The sequence below is a fragment of the Pseudopipra pipra genome, chromosome 5 (genome assembly GCF_036250125.1).
Source record: "Pseudopipra pipra isolate bDixPip1 chromosome 5, bDixPip1.hap1, whole genome shotgun sequence".
Classification (NCBI taxonomy): Eukaryota; Metazoa; Chordata; class Aves; order Passeriformes; family Pipridae; genus Pseudopipra; species Pseudopipra pipra.
The window spans coordinates 53735997-53752682 of record NC_087553.1 but is presented as its reverse complement, the minus strand read 5'-3'; the positions used below and the strand labels follow the sequence as shown (position 1 = coordinate 53752682).

At 40.4% G+C, this 16686-nt stretch overlaps 1 protein-coding gene and 1 long non-coding RNA gene across 2 annotated transcripts in view; one reads left to right on the top strand and one right to left on the bottom strand.

The window, feature by feature from the left end:
• Positions 1–16686, top strand: part of LOC135414873 (uncharacterized) — a 377990-nt gene that overhangs the window by 229630 nt on the left and 131674 nt on the right. The window lies entirely within an intron of this gene.
• Positions 4828–13804, bottom strand: LOC135415300 (hyaluronidase-1-like). Its single transcript, XM_064656927.1, has 3 exons — positions 12887–13804; positions 6564–6653; positions 4828–5419 (listed from the first exon to the last, which is right to left on the bottom strand). The coding sequence occupies exons 1-3, from the start codon at positions 13802–13804 to the stop codon at positions 4991–4993; spliced, it is 1437 nt and encodes a 478-aa protein (XP_064512997.1). The 3' UTR covers positions 4828–4990.

Here is a 16686-nt window from a genome sequence, read left to right as displayed (position 1 = left end):
CATATCAGAGTTTCTTCGGCAAAACCTTTCCTATGTATTCTTATTATGCACGGTGTGCAAGTTTAATTCACTATCTACAACAAATTCTTTCAGTGCAAAACTGGTGTAAGTTTTAGTTTAAGCAACATTTTTTTTATTTAAGCAGGGAGTTTTAAAGGAAGAAATGTCCACACATATTTATTTATATGCAGCATTACAAATCCAAACTGGTCTGAGATTTCATTCTGTTGGTTTTGTCTGTGAGAGCTGTTAGCTCCTTTTTAAACAACAATATTATTCCCATTTTTACAAAGCCACTGACCCTAACAGAGAACATTGCATTTGGAAAAAGCTGATGAAACACAAAAATGCCCTGTGATTATGTTCAGCCAGCAAGCCTTTCTTGTCCTTTTTCAACTTAAAGACTCAGTGGCAAAAGGGTACTTCAGAAAACATTAAATACCCACGTTCCTGAGGTGGGCAGCAGCAGGAGAGTTTTATCTACCCCAGTGCATCTGGTGAGGCACTGAGGTCTGGGCTGATCACTGCAAGGAGCTCTCAGTTTTGAGGGAGTCCAGCAGATGCCCTGACATGGCAATACCCCTTGGAATGATGAGCTGCTCACTGTCCCCCATGGAGGATGGGAGGAGGGCAGAGGCTGCCAGGCCCTACCCTTCCTCTGCCACACAGACCCCAGGGTATAGGTTGGATGAGCCATGACTGATGCTGCCAACTACATACCAAGGCTACTTACTCACTTTATTGTCTTGAGTGACAATACTCAGCTTATGGCTTTGCTACCACTTCCTTGTGGGTTTTGTCCACTTCCTTAGCCATGGCTCAACTGTATAAGTATCATAATGTGAGTCAGATAGAGGAATTATTCTGACTTTCAGAAAAAAAAGCATTGTGGGGAAGCACCTTTTCTTTAACAAGGGAACTTTTGACTTGGATGGTTTCTCAACTCAGATCAGGGCAAGGGCCTGTGAACAACTGTGCCAGCACAAGCAGAGGACAACACACTATGATACAGGGATGGGAGTGAGAGGAAAGGTTGAGAGCAGGAAGGAGATGCCCAGAACACCTAAAACTGGTCAAGTGGGAACCACAGCCCCACACATCTACCAGTAAGACTGAAGTGGAACAAAATGAATCCCAGCCTTTCCATACATTTATGAGTTGCTCAGAACATACAGCATTTTATTAAGGGCAACATGCAGTTGTGGTGAGAGAGAAAAAAGAAATGAGCATAACATTTCTCCATATTTCAAAATTTTTGAATAATAAATCAGGGAATTTGAGAAAAGCTGAAAGCCTGCCAGTCTTTTGGTATTGTTTATCCTCAACTAATTAGAAGACTCTTCAGCTCAGCATTTAGGAAGAACTGGGGTCTGAGTCCATGATCATCTTGAAGCAGAAGTGGTCCTAAATAAATAAATAAATAACATAACCCCTTATTCCTGTTGTCTCTGGAAACCAATGTTTACTTCCCAGGATCAACTATGGTTTAAGAGCTGGTTCTAGATGATAGACATCATCATGAAGGTTCTCTGCTGCTTCAAACTCTCCCATCTCCAAAGAGTTCTACCACAGGTACAAGCTGGATCATGTGTCTCCAAAGAGTGAACCATATAACCTGTTTGGGGTGACCAATGAACCAGAGAAAAAAAAAAAAAAAAGAAGAAAATAAAAGGATTTTCCCTACCTTCGAGGTTGCTGGGCTTTACAAGAAAGCCTATTCACTTGAATTTTATTTCAGTATTCAGACATGATTAAGTGAATTGATTAGTCCATAGTTTATTTTGAAGACTTGTATTAATTTAATGGCAACAGGAAGTTAAAATTTATTACCGAGGTTTGGACTATATTTCACATTTCTCCACAACAGTGGTACATGCAAAGTGGTGCATGCTTTATGTTCCTGCTGAGCATTAGGTTCCAGCCAACCTTGCATGATCCTATCCTGCACTCTCCCTGGTACAGGGCACTGATGCAGCACCACAGTGTGCTGGTAGTGTATAGTGACCCAGTGTATAGTCACCCGTGGAGCTAAGGAATCAAAAGCATGCTGACTTTGGTACTGGCTGGTGTAGTTAGTGGTCCCACACGGGAGCACTTAAGTTGTGGGAGCACTTACATGCATTTGTGCAACCTCTGCCTGGCCTCAGTATGTAGCAGGGCTACCTCCAAATACGCTTCTTCCAGGGATATTGTCTTATGGTAAATCTTACTTTTTTTACAAAATAAAGGGCTCTAACCAGGTGAAATAGAAAAAAAAAAAAACCAAACATGAAATTACATTCTCTTAGGTACTTCTTTAAGAAGTTTAAGTTCCTTCATTAAGAAGCCCAGACCAAATTCAGATTTTTGTCTTCTACCTAAGACAATCTAGTGATGAGGATACAGAACTGGGCTTGCAGTTCTTCACAGAAATCCATGAGCAGAATTAAAACACCTTTGGGTCCAGGTAAATGTACTACCACAGACACTCATGCACTATTCTGTGCAAAGCAGTAACCTAATGAGTAAAGAAGGGCCATTGGGCAAATTTACACCTGACATAAACTGACAGAGCCTTATAGACTTGCACAGGGCTCTACTGCTATTCCCTAATAGAGAATATACACAACAGATTGAATCAGGAACACTGATACTTCACCCACAGCATTTGTATAGTTTGCATAAACTTCACACAAAGTAGCAGAACTTTAGTTGATGAAGACCTTATGTCAGTTTAATTGAATTTATGCTACCCAAATAAATTGTGTATATGTCACTATACTGTTTATTTTTATAAGCCTACAGATATAATGAAAACACATTACAAAGTGGCACAGAACATTTTATAAACACATTTCACTGACACACTGCATGAGCATTACACCGTTTTCACATCAGTTCTGGTTTCAGAACACAGGACAGCATTACACAAAACAGAAGCATCCAGTTTAAATACAGACCTACATTGGTGATAGGTATTTAGCAAAACTGGGCTAATTGTTTCTATGCTCTCAAGATACTGAAGTATGTGTAAGTTCCCTTGAATTTTAGCAAACTCTGAACCAAATGAAGGAGCTAAAGCAGAATATATATAAAATCAATTAAAAATATTTTAAAGTGTAAACACTATAACTTCTGTCTAAAGGTGTAGGCCCCTTAATAGCTATCCATTTTTCTAAGCTTTAATTTTAATCCTTTCTCTCCCACACCAAAGTAATGAAGTTTTTTATCTTCAAGTGTGCTGTCATCTGTTGTCATTACACATTGCAAAGCAAAAGTTCTCCTGTAGCTTCTCAGCACATATCATTACAGAGTGACTCACTATAGCTAGCACTAAGTCTCTGTTTGACTGAAGTCAGTCCCATTTCAGTGTCTAGGTTTGCAGCATTAACATATCCACTGCAGATATTTTGTGAGCTGGGTATTTGGTTGAGTGAACCAAAGCTTTACATTTCACATCAATAGTGACATGTTAATGTTTAAAGTAATTTAGGGCAGTATCAAGAAGGGAGCCTGGCTGAGGGCCAGATTCAGACCTCTTTACTCAGTTGAGTATTCTCTCCGTATAGCCTTGCTGATCTTAATCAAACTGCTACAGCAATAGGGTTCTATGTACTGTAAGCAATGCAGTCAGGCCACAGATGATCAATACAGCCACTGGTAAGAGCCAAAAAAAGTTTTAGACCCATATGTGGGTTTCTTATTAATGTCTGCGTCTGTGATCTGGAACAATATTCAGTTCAATGCATCATACAAAAGCCTCAAAAGGAAATCATTTTAGTATCTTCCATAAGTCAGAGAGATGTAGGGAATGTTTTGGCTTTGTCTTCGATTCAGTGAAAGCATCCATTGTTATATCAAAAGACAGAGAGGTCTTTGATGAAAACACATTTGTTCACACATGAACGTGAACCAACGAATAACTGCAAATGGACGTGCCACAGTCTGACAGTATGACGTGTTATGGATGCTAAATTAACCAGTAATCAGTAGTTCATTAAGCTATACCACCTTCAAAGAGGTTCCCATCTGCAGCTGAAGGCTGAAGCCAAAATATTCCAATGAATAGAGTTCTTCATTTTCTCCTGCCCTGCATCAGGGAGATGCACAGTGAGAGTGGGATCTGTCAGCCTGTTCCTGTTTCCCAGTCACTGACCAGACAGTGGAAAGCATAGACCTGCAGCAGCTCCAAAGGCAGCAGGGGTACCAAGCGGCAAGGCTACCTCCTTCCCGAGGGCTCGGAATGAGCAGAGAAGCACTCCACCATTCCCTGCCCAGGCAGAAGCACCGTGGGGTGCCAGCTGCCAGCGCTGCTCTCAGAGCTCAGGAGCCCCTCACCTAAAAGGAATTGCAGAGATGTTCAGTCAAAGGTACCTTTGAAACTTATGGCATTGTAAATACCTCTAGAAGTAACACGTCAAATTAGGCCTCAAAATACTGAAATATACAATTTCAAAAGTGTGTGCTGATGTATGACTCCATACTCTTCACACTGCCCATGCAGAAGCAGTAGGATCAGTGAGCTGTGGTGGATGTGGCTCTGGGCACAGTGCTGCTGCTCACACGAAGTGCCACCTGACTTCAGCAAGAGCTGCAGTGAACAGTTTGTGATCCCTGGTCTACATGAAGACTTTCCTCATCACCATGAAAATCACCCAGCCCTGAAATAAAGAGGTTCTATGTTCTTTTTTTTAAAAGTTTCTACATGGTTGAATCTTTGTACAATTTCGTCCAACTTTTTTACTCTGGTAAAAAAGTTTCACTGCTGCTGCAGAAGCATCTGTTGAATGTATGAGTAAAACATGAGTTAGGAGTAAAGGAGCTGTTAAAAAAAAAAGGGATCTGCTTTCAAAATGTTTAGTGTCTGAAGCAATTCCAGGAGTGGGAGAAGAATAAAACAGGATAAAATCATTTAATCCACAATGCCTTTTCCCTGTACAATAAAAATTTGCCAAGGAACGGAACTCCTAGAGGCACCATTTCTTACTTCCTTGCACTGCCTCAGAAGACTTTAGTGTGTGGAACAAAGCAGAAGAAGCTGTATGGCTCCTAAGAGGAAGATAAAAAGCTTTTGTTTTCTTGATCTACTGAACACTACATGAATCCAGTGCTCCAAGAGCCTTTGGTCAGGCAATTCACAAAATATTCCCGTCCAGCCCTGGTAACACTGACAAACGAATCTCTGCCTCATGGCTTCAATACTCTCCAGGCTGGGTTCACCAGTCACCTGGAACCTGTGGCCCTTCTCTGAGTGATGGCTTCGGATCTTAAAATCAGTGGGTGACAAATGGAGGTAAGCAGAAGAGTTGCTGATTTTGCGGATACACCTTCCATTCTTCTGGCACAGGACTTTACTACAGAGTTTGGCTGCTGAGGTCACGTTAATGATGTAATGTCCTAAGGGTCCATCAACGTACTGTTTCACAGTTAAACAGCTCTCCTGTAAATAATAAAAAACCATGACATATTTCTCAGTAGCTAGCACTATACCCAAGTTATCATATCTAAGATGATAGTACTAAACTGTTCTTGGCTAAAGTAACCAGTTGAGATAAATCTTGTTGGATTTACATACTGGAGTGATCTATTTGGCTTAATGATCTTACTTCCAGTGTAAGATTAGAAAAAAATTGACTTTTACTATACTGTCTATTTGAGTGCCTGGTAGAAACATACAGTACTAGGCTAGGGATGAGTCCCAGGAAGCAGAGTTTATGTGTTAATCTGAGACTAACTAGTTCCTTAAGTAGATATTCCTAGTAACTACCAACTAGGAGCAGTGCATGGGACTAACAGGTTTTCAAGCACATATTGGATTACTACTCTGGCCCTGATCTCTCCAACCCCTTCAGTTTACCAGGAGCCACATAATTTTCATCGACGAGCAGAAAAGTTGTTGTAGCTGCAGCTAGAAAGTTCCAGTTCAGACTTCCTGCTTCCTCTGCCCAAATCAGCAGTGCTTTGCCAGAGACTTAGGAGAAGAGCAGACTGCATGAAAAGCAGAGTGGGCACTAAAGTCTAGCCAAGGTTTAGGAGTGAGTGGGGGCTAGACTGCCATGCTTCCTAGGAAACTCTAGTGCAGGCTCCCATCTCCTCCATCACTTCAAGAGGGATTATTTGAGAAAGCCTGAAGAACCTGGTAGCAGAAACTAGGACTTTTCTTGTGGCAGTGTTATTTCCTATGTGTGATTTCAACACTAACAATCAGAGAAAATACTCTGCCTCCAGACTCCATTCCTTCTCAGTGGATCTATACAACTGCCATAGCTACAAAGTAGAATAGAGTAAAACAACCAGCACATATATTGGTGTGGCACTGTTTCGAAACATGTCTTTCTTCTCACCTGGACTCATTATTACACAGAGCTACAAATGACCTGCCCAAAGCAATGTGCTCTGGAGCAATGGGACTTCTCAACCTAACAAAAGTATAGAACTAACAAGACCTGAAAGCAATACTGAGCCAGCCTCCTCAGTTGCTGGCCGACGACATTGATAAAGATAGATAGGTGTTATGGAGGGTGGGGTGGCAGAGAAGAGATATTGAGCTGACTCCTAAATGTTGATAAACTGATAAGACCTACCTTTGAGCTGGCATATTTCATACTGCCCCAGAGGACAACTCCTGCTGCTCCCAAAGCTGCACTTTCCCCAATGGTATTGACCAGATCTGTCTGAAAAAGGAGGCCAAAACCACACATCAGAAAAACAAAGACACAAAAGTGAAAGTAAAAAAGCACTGGGATATGGGCATCACTTTTTTTTTCCCCAGAGGCAATATTGGTCCTGTGGTATATTCTTCACAATAAAATCCATGTTTAGCTTAGAAAGCTCTTCTGCATCTCTCCAAAGGTTTGCATAGGTGGCATTCAAGAGTCTGACTACTAAATAATAGTAATTGAGATCCTTATAGTTTATTCACAAGAGTTCCTCCACCCAAACTGGTGGAGTAAGAATTGAGTGATCAGTTTTGTCTACCAGTCTTTGAATGATTACCAAACCTACGTAGGCACAATTTTTGGCAAGTGATTATAAGTATGATCACACATCGTTAAATCACCCTTACAGTGTCTAATTACTGTTGATAGGCTTTAGGCAGGAGTCTAACTCATGCTTCTTCAGCCATACCAACACAGTTACAGGACTGCTGTTTCTATCAGCATGAATGCCATTAGTCCAGGAAACATAGCTTTGAAAAATAAGTCTCTCTCTCTGCTACATAGTGTCAAATGGAAGTAAGAAAAGCACATATATTTGCATACTGATTTAACCATGTTCACTTTTAGTATTGAACCAATAAGCAGCCAAGCTGTAGCAATAGCAGTAGCAAATCTACCAGAGCAGCCTGAGTGTAGAAAAGGAGGCACTGGTGCCTTGCCAACAGCATAGCAACATATCTTGCAAGTGTCTTAAAGCCATTCCCTGAGTCTGTGAATATTTTGTCCAGAGAAATGCAATTCAATCTTAGAAAATACAAAGGGAGGAACTTCTTCTTTCCCCAAATTTCAAGGCATGATCAAACCACCTAAAACCATTTCTGTCTGCAGTAATTGATTAAAAAGTAATTTCTGATCAGTATTTGTAATGACAGACATTACAATATTTCTTGGGTTGATGAAGAAAGAGCAAATTCTTTGCACCTCTTTTATGAAAAAACAATCCAAAAGACCAGCCAAATTGTCTTGGTACAGTGGTGACATCTTAGAAAGGCGAAATTATAGAGTGGAAGAACCAGGTTATTATTGTTAATTACCACTAAATAATTTATTTCTCTGTGTAAGAGGGCCTGTTTATTTGTCAATGCACAGTAATAGAGTCCCTGTTCCTGAAACAGTTATGGTCAGAGATATAAAAGAAGGTACAAATAAATGCTCTGGGAAAGGGAGAATTCCCTGAAGAGCTGAAGACAATTACAGAGATGACAGAGTGAGCAGAGGCTTTGACCCTTAAGTAAAGGTTGGACAAAACAGTGCAGAAAACCTGCAGAAGTTTGGAAGAGCAGAGCCTGCCTACTGGCTTTTAGTGCAGGGTTCAGAGTGATACAGAGTATAATTGGTCTTTCCTGAAGTTCATGTTGCCACTGATCATCCAAGCAGTCTTTTAGAGTTTTCTACTCTTAACAGTGTACAGTCCAGTGCTAGTTTTTAAAAGGATAGTTGTGTGAGCTGCAGGGGTTATTTTAAAGTGGGAAAGGGGGGTGTTGTTTCCTACGCAAATTAATTAATCAATACCAAAAAGTATGTTAATTAAAGATCAAAATATCAGATGTTAAAAGAAAGTGAAATACAGTATGACATCTTGACATTTGGGGTTCCCAGGCTTTCCTCAACTGTAAAGTATTTTATGAAGTTTACCAAGATACAAAAGCTTAACTGTAATTCTACATTAGTCGCATGATGGTTGAGTGATTTAGCACTAACACATTTCAGATCTCATTAACAAATTAATGAAAACTTATCAGACAGCCAGAATAAATAATCATTAATCAACTGAGCAATTCAGCACTTTTCTCAGGCTAAGGCCAAAATGTGGCATTTTATTGGAAAGTATGTTTCCCTAGGGATGCTTAAAGGACTCTTATAGCACCTGCACAGGTGCTGGATGCTGGTGAAAACAGCAGTTCACTGCAAAAAATTTGTATGGGACTTCATTTAAAAACTCTCCTTACATCTTACATTTCCTTTTTTTGTGTTCTTTAAAACAAAGTTCGAGTGCTAAGAGTCCTTCCCAGGAAGAAAAAGAATTAGAAAGACATGTTCTGAATTTTTCTCTCTTTCCCCACACTTAAAAGATACATAATTTCCAGCTAACCCTCCAGAGAGTGTTACCTTCACTGTGCAGTTACAGATGATATTTCTTTCTGATGCCATTTTACTTTGCACCAGCTCAATGAAGATTCAAAGGAAGAGAAAGAAACAAGTGGGAACCTGACTACAGCTTATGACAAATTCATTTTAATAATTAAGTAACCTGCCCACAAGGAAAGAATTAAGGTTTCTGACTCTCATAGTTACGTCTTTTACTGAATGACTGTGTCATGTTCAGTACCCCAAAAGCCATCAGCACAGAAGGGCTTTTCCCCAAATACCTATGGACAGGAGGTTGTGCCCTTACTTTTATTTTTCCTCTCTCATCACTTGTTCTTTTTGGTCTGATGATTCCTTAACTCTTTTCTGGTGCCTAACACAGGGTGCTGGGTCCATCCTGAGTGGGCTCAGAAGAGAACAGAGCCAAGAGCTTCTGCACCAGAGGTAGGTGCTGTGATCAGTGGATAGTCACACAAAGAAGGAGTCACCACCACCACCCCTCCCCTGCCACAGACAGGGTTATAAAATAAAGGTTTCACCACCCATTTGGGCATTTTCAGAAAAGGAAAGATATATGCCTCTCCAAATGGCTGAGAGTAGCAAACTAGGACTAGAGATAGGTCGGTGCCTCCATGAAGACCTGAGTGAGGCATACAAGCTCCACCAGCAGCCTCTGGTGGACACAGCAGTCTTGTTTTTGGGACTGAACCAAGTGACCGTCCTCACGCAGCACAGCTTGGCATTGGTGGGGGCTCACTGTCATGGTTCTTCTGTGTAAGCATAAGAGGAAAACATACAGTTTTTTAAAAAATTAGCTATTTTAAATATGAACATCTTTGCATTTGTCTAGGTGGAGAATCCTAATTCTTTCCTTGTATCAGACATAGGCAACTGGTATTTCTCCAAATTATTAACAAGTCGACAAAGCCTTTTCCCTTCTGATGTTCATTCTTGTTTGAGCTTTCGGGGACAGTGTTCATCAACCAAAGGTCCTCAAGACTATGTAGGGCTGTCTCCAAACAGACAGCTGATTTGGCAGGGAGGAGGAGGATTTAGTTTCTGTCAATATTTTCCCCTATTTAGATGAGCCAAGTTACTGCATTGGACACTAAAAAAATTAGGAGGTGAGACAAACTGTTTCTGTTTTGGAGCTCAAGAGGAAACAGGAGAGTCAGTTCTAGATACAAGTTGAGGAAAGAAAAACAAGCACATCTGTAATCTTTCCTTCAAATTTTGAACAGTCTTAGTTACAGACATGTATTTTCTGTATTCAGGAATGGTACTGCAAGCCTGGCATGGTTGCAGGTCTCTGTACACATGCACACCTGGTCATCACAGAAGACTATCTGTAGGTGAACAAGAGAATTTTTACCCATTATTCATCATTTGTCAGTTGTCATCCAGCTTTATTAATGACTTCAGCCATCTAGTCAGGAAGCACAGATGCTACTGTGTGACTTCCCTCTCCCACACACTTAGTAGTGAATTGTCAACACAGAAAGTTTCTAAATACCCTACAGATGGCAAACTGCATTTCTAGAAAATACAGAAATCTTTCATAATGATTTGAATCTCAATTCAGAAATTATAAATTGTTTCTAAGATAAAAAGTGAGTTTAATTTCTCAGACACCTTATGCACAACTCACCTGATTTCAAGATGCAGTTGGGGTGAAAAGTACAGTACACACAACTACAGCATCTGTTTGGGACCTGGGCCTTTCATCTTTCTGAAGATCTGCTAGACCTGTGTCTCTCCCTCAGTAACTTCAGTTCATAACAATTCTTTCCATTTGATTCCATTGTGCTATTTACTGTGTATTTCATACTATGTACAGAAGAGCTTACACACAAGTCTTGAAAGTGCCAGCAGTGTTTCTACTGGAATAGAATGCACAGTTCTTGCATAGCTTGATGGAGCAGGGCAGTGGTTTTCTTGGCCCAGTCCCTGACAGAACTCAGGTAACTATATAGCCTGCTATCCCAATTTTTCTATGGTCTTTCAGTCTGGATGTCATTGTGCTACACAAGCATCTTTCCTTGTCATCTTCATGCACATTGTTGCTGGAAGGTTTCATACCTTGTTTGTAACTTCGTGAGCATCACATAGGTGCACGACATGGATCAAATGAGAACCTCCAATCTAATCTAAAATCTGAACACACAAACCCGCATTGAAAATATCCTGGTGGCTCCAGGGCTAGGAAAGAAAACAAGAACATTATTTTCTGGATCATTCCTATTTAAAATGTTATTAAATGCAACCCTGCAAGTTCCTGTCAGACCCCAAGCTGTTCTCACAGATGGTGTGTGTAGTCTGGAGATATGTCAAGCCCTGTCCAATGGCTGCCTGTGGTGCTGGGTACTGTCTGTATTAGAAAATATGTAGCGAGCAAAATCCAAATATGTTTCTCTGGCTATGCAAAGATCTTCCCTGGTTGCAGAGTTGTAAAGTGAACTTTAAAGCATCCAAAAGTAAATGGCTACATGCAACTGGAAAACAGGATGGTGAGTTAAAGAGTGTAACTTGAAAGAAGCTTCACTCCAAATTACCACTGTACTGTTCAGAAAATATCTTGAGGTAAAACAATAACTTTATACCACCACAGATTGTGAATTCACACATAGCTGGTAACAGCATGTTAGTTTTCATAGCTTTCAGTAACATTCATGGTATTTTTATATCAATCAAGAGACTAGTTAATTTTATAAAAAGTATTATTACAGACTGCATTTGAAGAATGCTCACGTGTTTCCTAGTCTGAGTTCTTCAGTGAAGGTGTTCTGGGTGAAATCCTGCCTGTACTGACCCCAGTGACTCCTCGCCTTCAGTGGGACCCAGCCTTGCCTATCTGCCCATGGTTTCTGAGCCAGCTAGGACCTGTGATTTCCACACAGAAAACATCTCCAGGGAGTCCCTGGTCGCTGAAAATGAACAGAGGAAATTCATGATTACTTCTGTGTATAATTTGCTTCCCAGAGGCAGCCTGAAATTACCATTTTCTTCCTGGGGTCAGCCTGAAACATTTCTCAGGCTCTCAGGGCTCTGCCGCACGTCTTCAGTTCCAGCTCCATGCAGCCACATGCAGCTTGTGGTTCACTGGACCAACTTTTACCTTTTCTCTTGACACTTCTCTGCAGTCTTCTGTTCTGGTTTGAGTAAGAACTTGTCTCTGGCAGCAGCAGAAGCGACCTCTCTTGCAGCTGTCCACAAAACAAAGGGAGGGAATACCCCCAGATGCTCTTAGTCATCAAGGAGTTGTTTCCATGAGTTCTCTGCCCCAGGTTTTCTTCCCTCTCAGGGAATTGATAGCAAATGAAGAAAAACTTCTGGCACTCGGGACAACTACTAGAGAAATTACGTGCATAACCAAAGTCACAGCAACACTTGTCATGACATATCCACAAAGTCTGGGATTTGAATGTATATAATTTACCATCAATGTTGTGGACACTATATATTTATTGCATGTGATCTTTGGTTGAAGAAATATTGCATGACTCAAAAACTTGGTTTCTTTAATAAAAGGACTCCACAGTTTATCACTAAATGTTGGGCATGAAGATGTTGTTCCTCTGAAAAGTGAGATAGATGGTCAATGGTCATCATGCAGGAGTTAGGAACTGCAAGCCAGACTATTTTACTTGACTGGTTTATTTCTATACTGAATGAATTTACGTTTGCATAAAGAAACAAAAAACCCTGAGGGTCCTTTCTCATGAAAGTTTGTCTTTCCTTTACACTAATTAGTTTTAAACTTCACAAAATTTGTCAAGTTCATTTCACAAGCTGTCCTGAAGAATTAAAATATCAGAATGAATTACTTCCTTCAGGAAATTATTTCCTTGTACTTTCTTTCTAAATTACCCTCATTAAAAATATACAATGCTATCCTACAGAAGTAGACCAAACCACTGCAATATTAATGCTTTAAAGGTATAGAGTTTTGTACTGTGACTACAGTACTTCCTTTCAGAGGGGCTGCCTTAATATGAAAAACAAATGCATAAGTGCTTTTATACAGGAAAAGCTTTTAGAAAGTATTTTTTCTTAAAAGCAGTTTCAAATCTCTCAATTTCTAAAGAAGTCTGTCTGCTTACCTCTGTTAAAACATGAAAAGTATAGGCATAAAATGGTCTGGAGTAAACAAACACAGGCAAAACGTAGTCTTTTCGAGCAATTGAGGCAACACGTATTGCCTCTTTAACCCGATAGTGAACAAATTTTAGTGCATTTGGACTTGATTTCAGTATATAATCCAGGTATATAGAAGGGTAGAGAGCAGTGCTTTGCTTCCACAGCCAAAGCAGGAGGTCATTGCGGAAAGACTCGATGGGTGGGCACTTCCCCGTGTATGTGTGGGGATGTTCTTTGTAATCATAATTGTAGCAGTCTGGGTAAAGATAGTAACCCCACAAACCATTTGGTCTCATATGCTCAGCCAGAAGGATGGTGTTGTTCATAAAACTCCTGCCAGCATTTTCAAATTCTTCTTTTGCCACTTTTCTAATTTTCTCTTCTGACCACCGAGGATGCCGTCTCCAAACAATCTCAAGAGACTTATTTCTATAAATGCTTTTATTGCCCCAGTTCCTGTCCCACTGGGGCCTCCAGTTTTCCCAGTCAATGACTGCAAGTCCCTGAAATTTCTTCATGGGTATGCAGTAGTCAATGTCAGACTTTGCTTTACTAAGGTGTTTGATAAGACTTTGATTCTGGGGCACCCCTCCGTTAACAGGATCTCCGCTATCTGAGTAGTAAGGATAGTATCCCAAATGAGTGTGGTAGAAGATTGTCACATTGGATCCACTCAAAGTCTCATTGATGTTGGATGCAATGTCAAAAACACTGAGATCCAGGTCCACCTTGTACCGCAGCCTGCACTGCTCCGTTGGTGCATTCCAAACAACCATGAAGGGCCTGTGCAGAACCAGAGGGGCCCGTGCCGGCTTCGGCAGATGAGCATCAACCATAGCGAGCAGAGACATCACTGCTAACTGTCTGACCCGGACATCCATGGTATGTTTTATTCTGGGAAATTGCTATGATGTGCCCTTGAAAACAAAATCAAGACAAGACATGTTAGAAGGGCAGCATGAAGGCAGATACGATGACAAGGGGACGTCTTTTGGTTTGATTTGCTTTTGGCGACATTATAGTCAGCACAAACAGAGAAAGGTACAAAACCAATCTTGTAGCAGTTAAGCCTAATTTCAAATGCTTTGAAAAACTCTTTGATAGACTTTGTTGTCTAGAAGTGTGTTCTGATGCTCAGCTTTTTTTTTGCTTTCCCTTTCATTCAGACACCTCCCACAGCTGATTCAGACCTTCTCTAACATTTATTTGTTCCTTGATGTCTGCAGAAAACTTAGTTAATCAAGTAATAACCTAAAACAACAGTATAAAAAAAGAATGTGCTTCTTATTTGAAATTTCAGCTTCCAAGCACGCTCTGCTATGGTCAGCCTTGACTTGCCTAGAAGATCATCACAGTGGGACTATGGCCTTCTTTACTATCTGTATATACTAATGTCACAATAGGAAATAGAATTTAAAAAAAGGCAGACACTTCTACCTCACACAGATTAATGAAGAGAACTCAGAAATGCTGCAATTTTCAGTATATGAAATATTCCTGAATTTCATTTTCTAAATGAATAGATGCAAGAACAATAATCAATCTACAGGCTAGAAGGGTGATAGTGTTAATGTCTTAGTGGTTTAAGCTACTTATTATACTGAAAGCAAATTAAATAACAATATGTTAAAGAAAATGAATTGTGTAAAGCAGATCTGAGCTGGCTGGAAGAACATACTGTATCTTAAAAAAAGGGACCTAGTCTGTAAAAGTGGGGGGTATTAGTATTAATTTTTTCCTTCAGGGTCTGTTGTTTTCCCTGACAATCACACTGGTTTGGGGACTGCTAGTACTCTGGGAGCTGCCAGAGCTGGCAGGCTGCTGGCACCCCAGACACCCACATCCCTACTTTGCACCCAATGGGGTAGCTGTTCAGTCACTGCCTGCAGGCAGCTGCTCCAGAATCTCTGGAGCACCAAGAAGCACGACTCAACTCTGTCCTTGGTTTGTCATTAAGGTCTCTTTGCTGAACTTTTTACAATTCAGAGATCATAAAAATGGTTTCTCTATGAATATATGTAGTATGACATGGTTTATCAGCTCAGTTTTTGTCTTCTATCATTCAGCTGTCTAGATTCTCCACTTTAGTCACATGTTAAATCACTGCAATCACTGCCTATTCATGCACCAGACATGTGAATTTGAAATGTCCTGAAACTGGATGTTTCCCTATTTTTACATCCATTTTAATGATTTCTTTCCTTGCCTATAAAGTCAAACCCAAGTTGTCCTATCATAATTAGTCTAGCTTCACTTGTCCCTGGTATTTTCTCAGTAAACATCAGTTAATCACTTAACTCCTTCCTGAACAAGGAGGGCTCCTCACACCTTCTCATGCAGCTCACAACCTGGATCTTTACATTTCTTGCTGTCCAAACCAGTATAACCAACTGCTGCTCCAAATACTAGATTTTGTAGTACTCCCTGGATATTATCTTTTAATCTATAATGGGGTGCCAAATCTACAGGAAGGCTGCAGGTACCCCAATCCAAATATACCAGCAGATTTATTAAAGAAAAAAATTTCCAATCTTTGAAAATATGTTGGCTCTAATAAGTAACATAATCCAGGATTTCTCCCCTCTGTCATTTGTCCTTCCTTGCCATTCTTCCATTCTCTGAGTTTGATGTATCTTTTCCTGTCTGCCACTGCTTTCCTTCTTATCTTCTGCCTTTCCCTTAAGTCTCTACTTTGTCCTAATGTCTCCTGCAGAATAGCCTTTTTCTCCTCTATCCTCGGTCTTGCATTTTTCCATCCTCAGTCTCAGAAAAGCATTGAGTTCCCCCAACCTGTGGTTCGGTATGAGAGCCCCTTCCCAAGGTAGGAAGAAGGCAGTGGCTGGGGGCAGGGAGCGGAGAGCAGGACTGAAAGAAGCCACAATGCTGGACTTCCCAGGAGCATGCACTCGTTAGCAAGCTACAGATGTATGCTCATGCTGTTTCCTCAGCCACTCTCTGAATGCTTGTTTTGCATCCCTAAATATAGATTTAGCACCCAAGTTTTATAACTTCGTTCACAATCCTTTAGATCCTATTAAGGTAATATCCTTGAATGAAATGGGCCATTGCTACAGGCCATCAAGCTGGTGCTGTGTACAAGCCTCCCTGTTGGAAAAGGCTGCCAGGTTATTTTCACTCTACTGATCTGCTGGAAGAAAGTCTTATGCTTGCAACTGGTATATTTTTCTCCATTTTCCTGCAGTCTTACATAATCCTTCAAGTAATGCCATTGGCTGAGAAAAACAAACAAACAAACATACAAGCCACAAAAAGTGACTTTCCTGTTTTATACAAACTGAGCAGTGCACCACAATAATCTGCATTCCTCTGATGTAGCAAACTATCTTAGTAGATTGTTAAGTGATTTTTCATTATTTGGACTGGATTGCTTTGCAGTACATGAGAAAAAAATCCATAATAAAACAGAGTTTTTCTCAGCAAATGATAGCTCAAATGAAATGGGAGGAGCACCAAGAGAAAATTAAAGACCATTAGTGAATTTCTGTGTAAGTAAATCTGGGAAAAGATCCTAGCTTCCTATTCCCACAATCCAAATGCTGGATTGTTTAGCCTTGTGTTATTATGCATATATAATTAGATCATTTTGTCAGATAGTAATGACTAATACAGTTCTGTTCTTGTCTAGGTCTGACAGCTTTAGGCATTAGAACATTGCAGATAGTAAATCAGAACAGTTAGGCCAGGAAATAATATTGCAGGGTAATTTTAAGTTGTATTTTTAATTCTTGGGCAATTCTTGTTC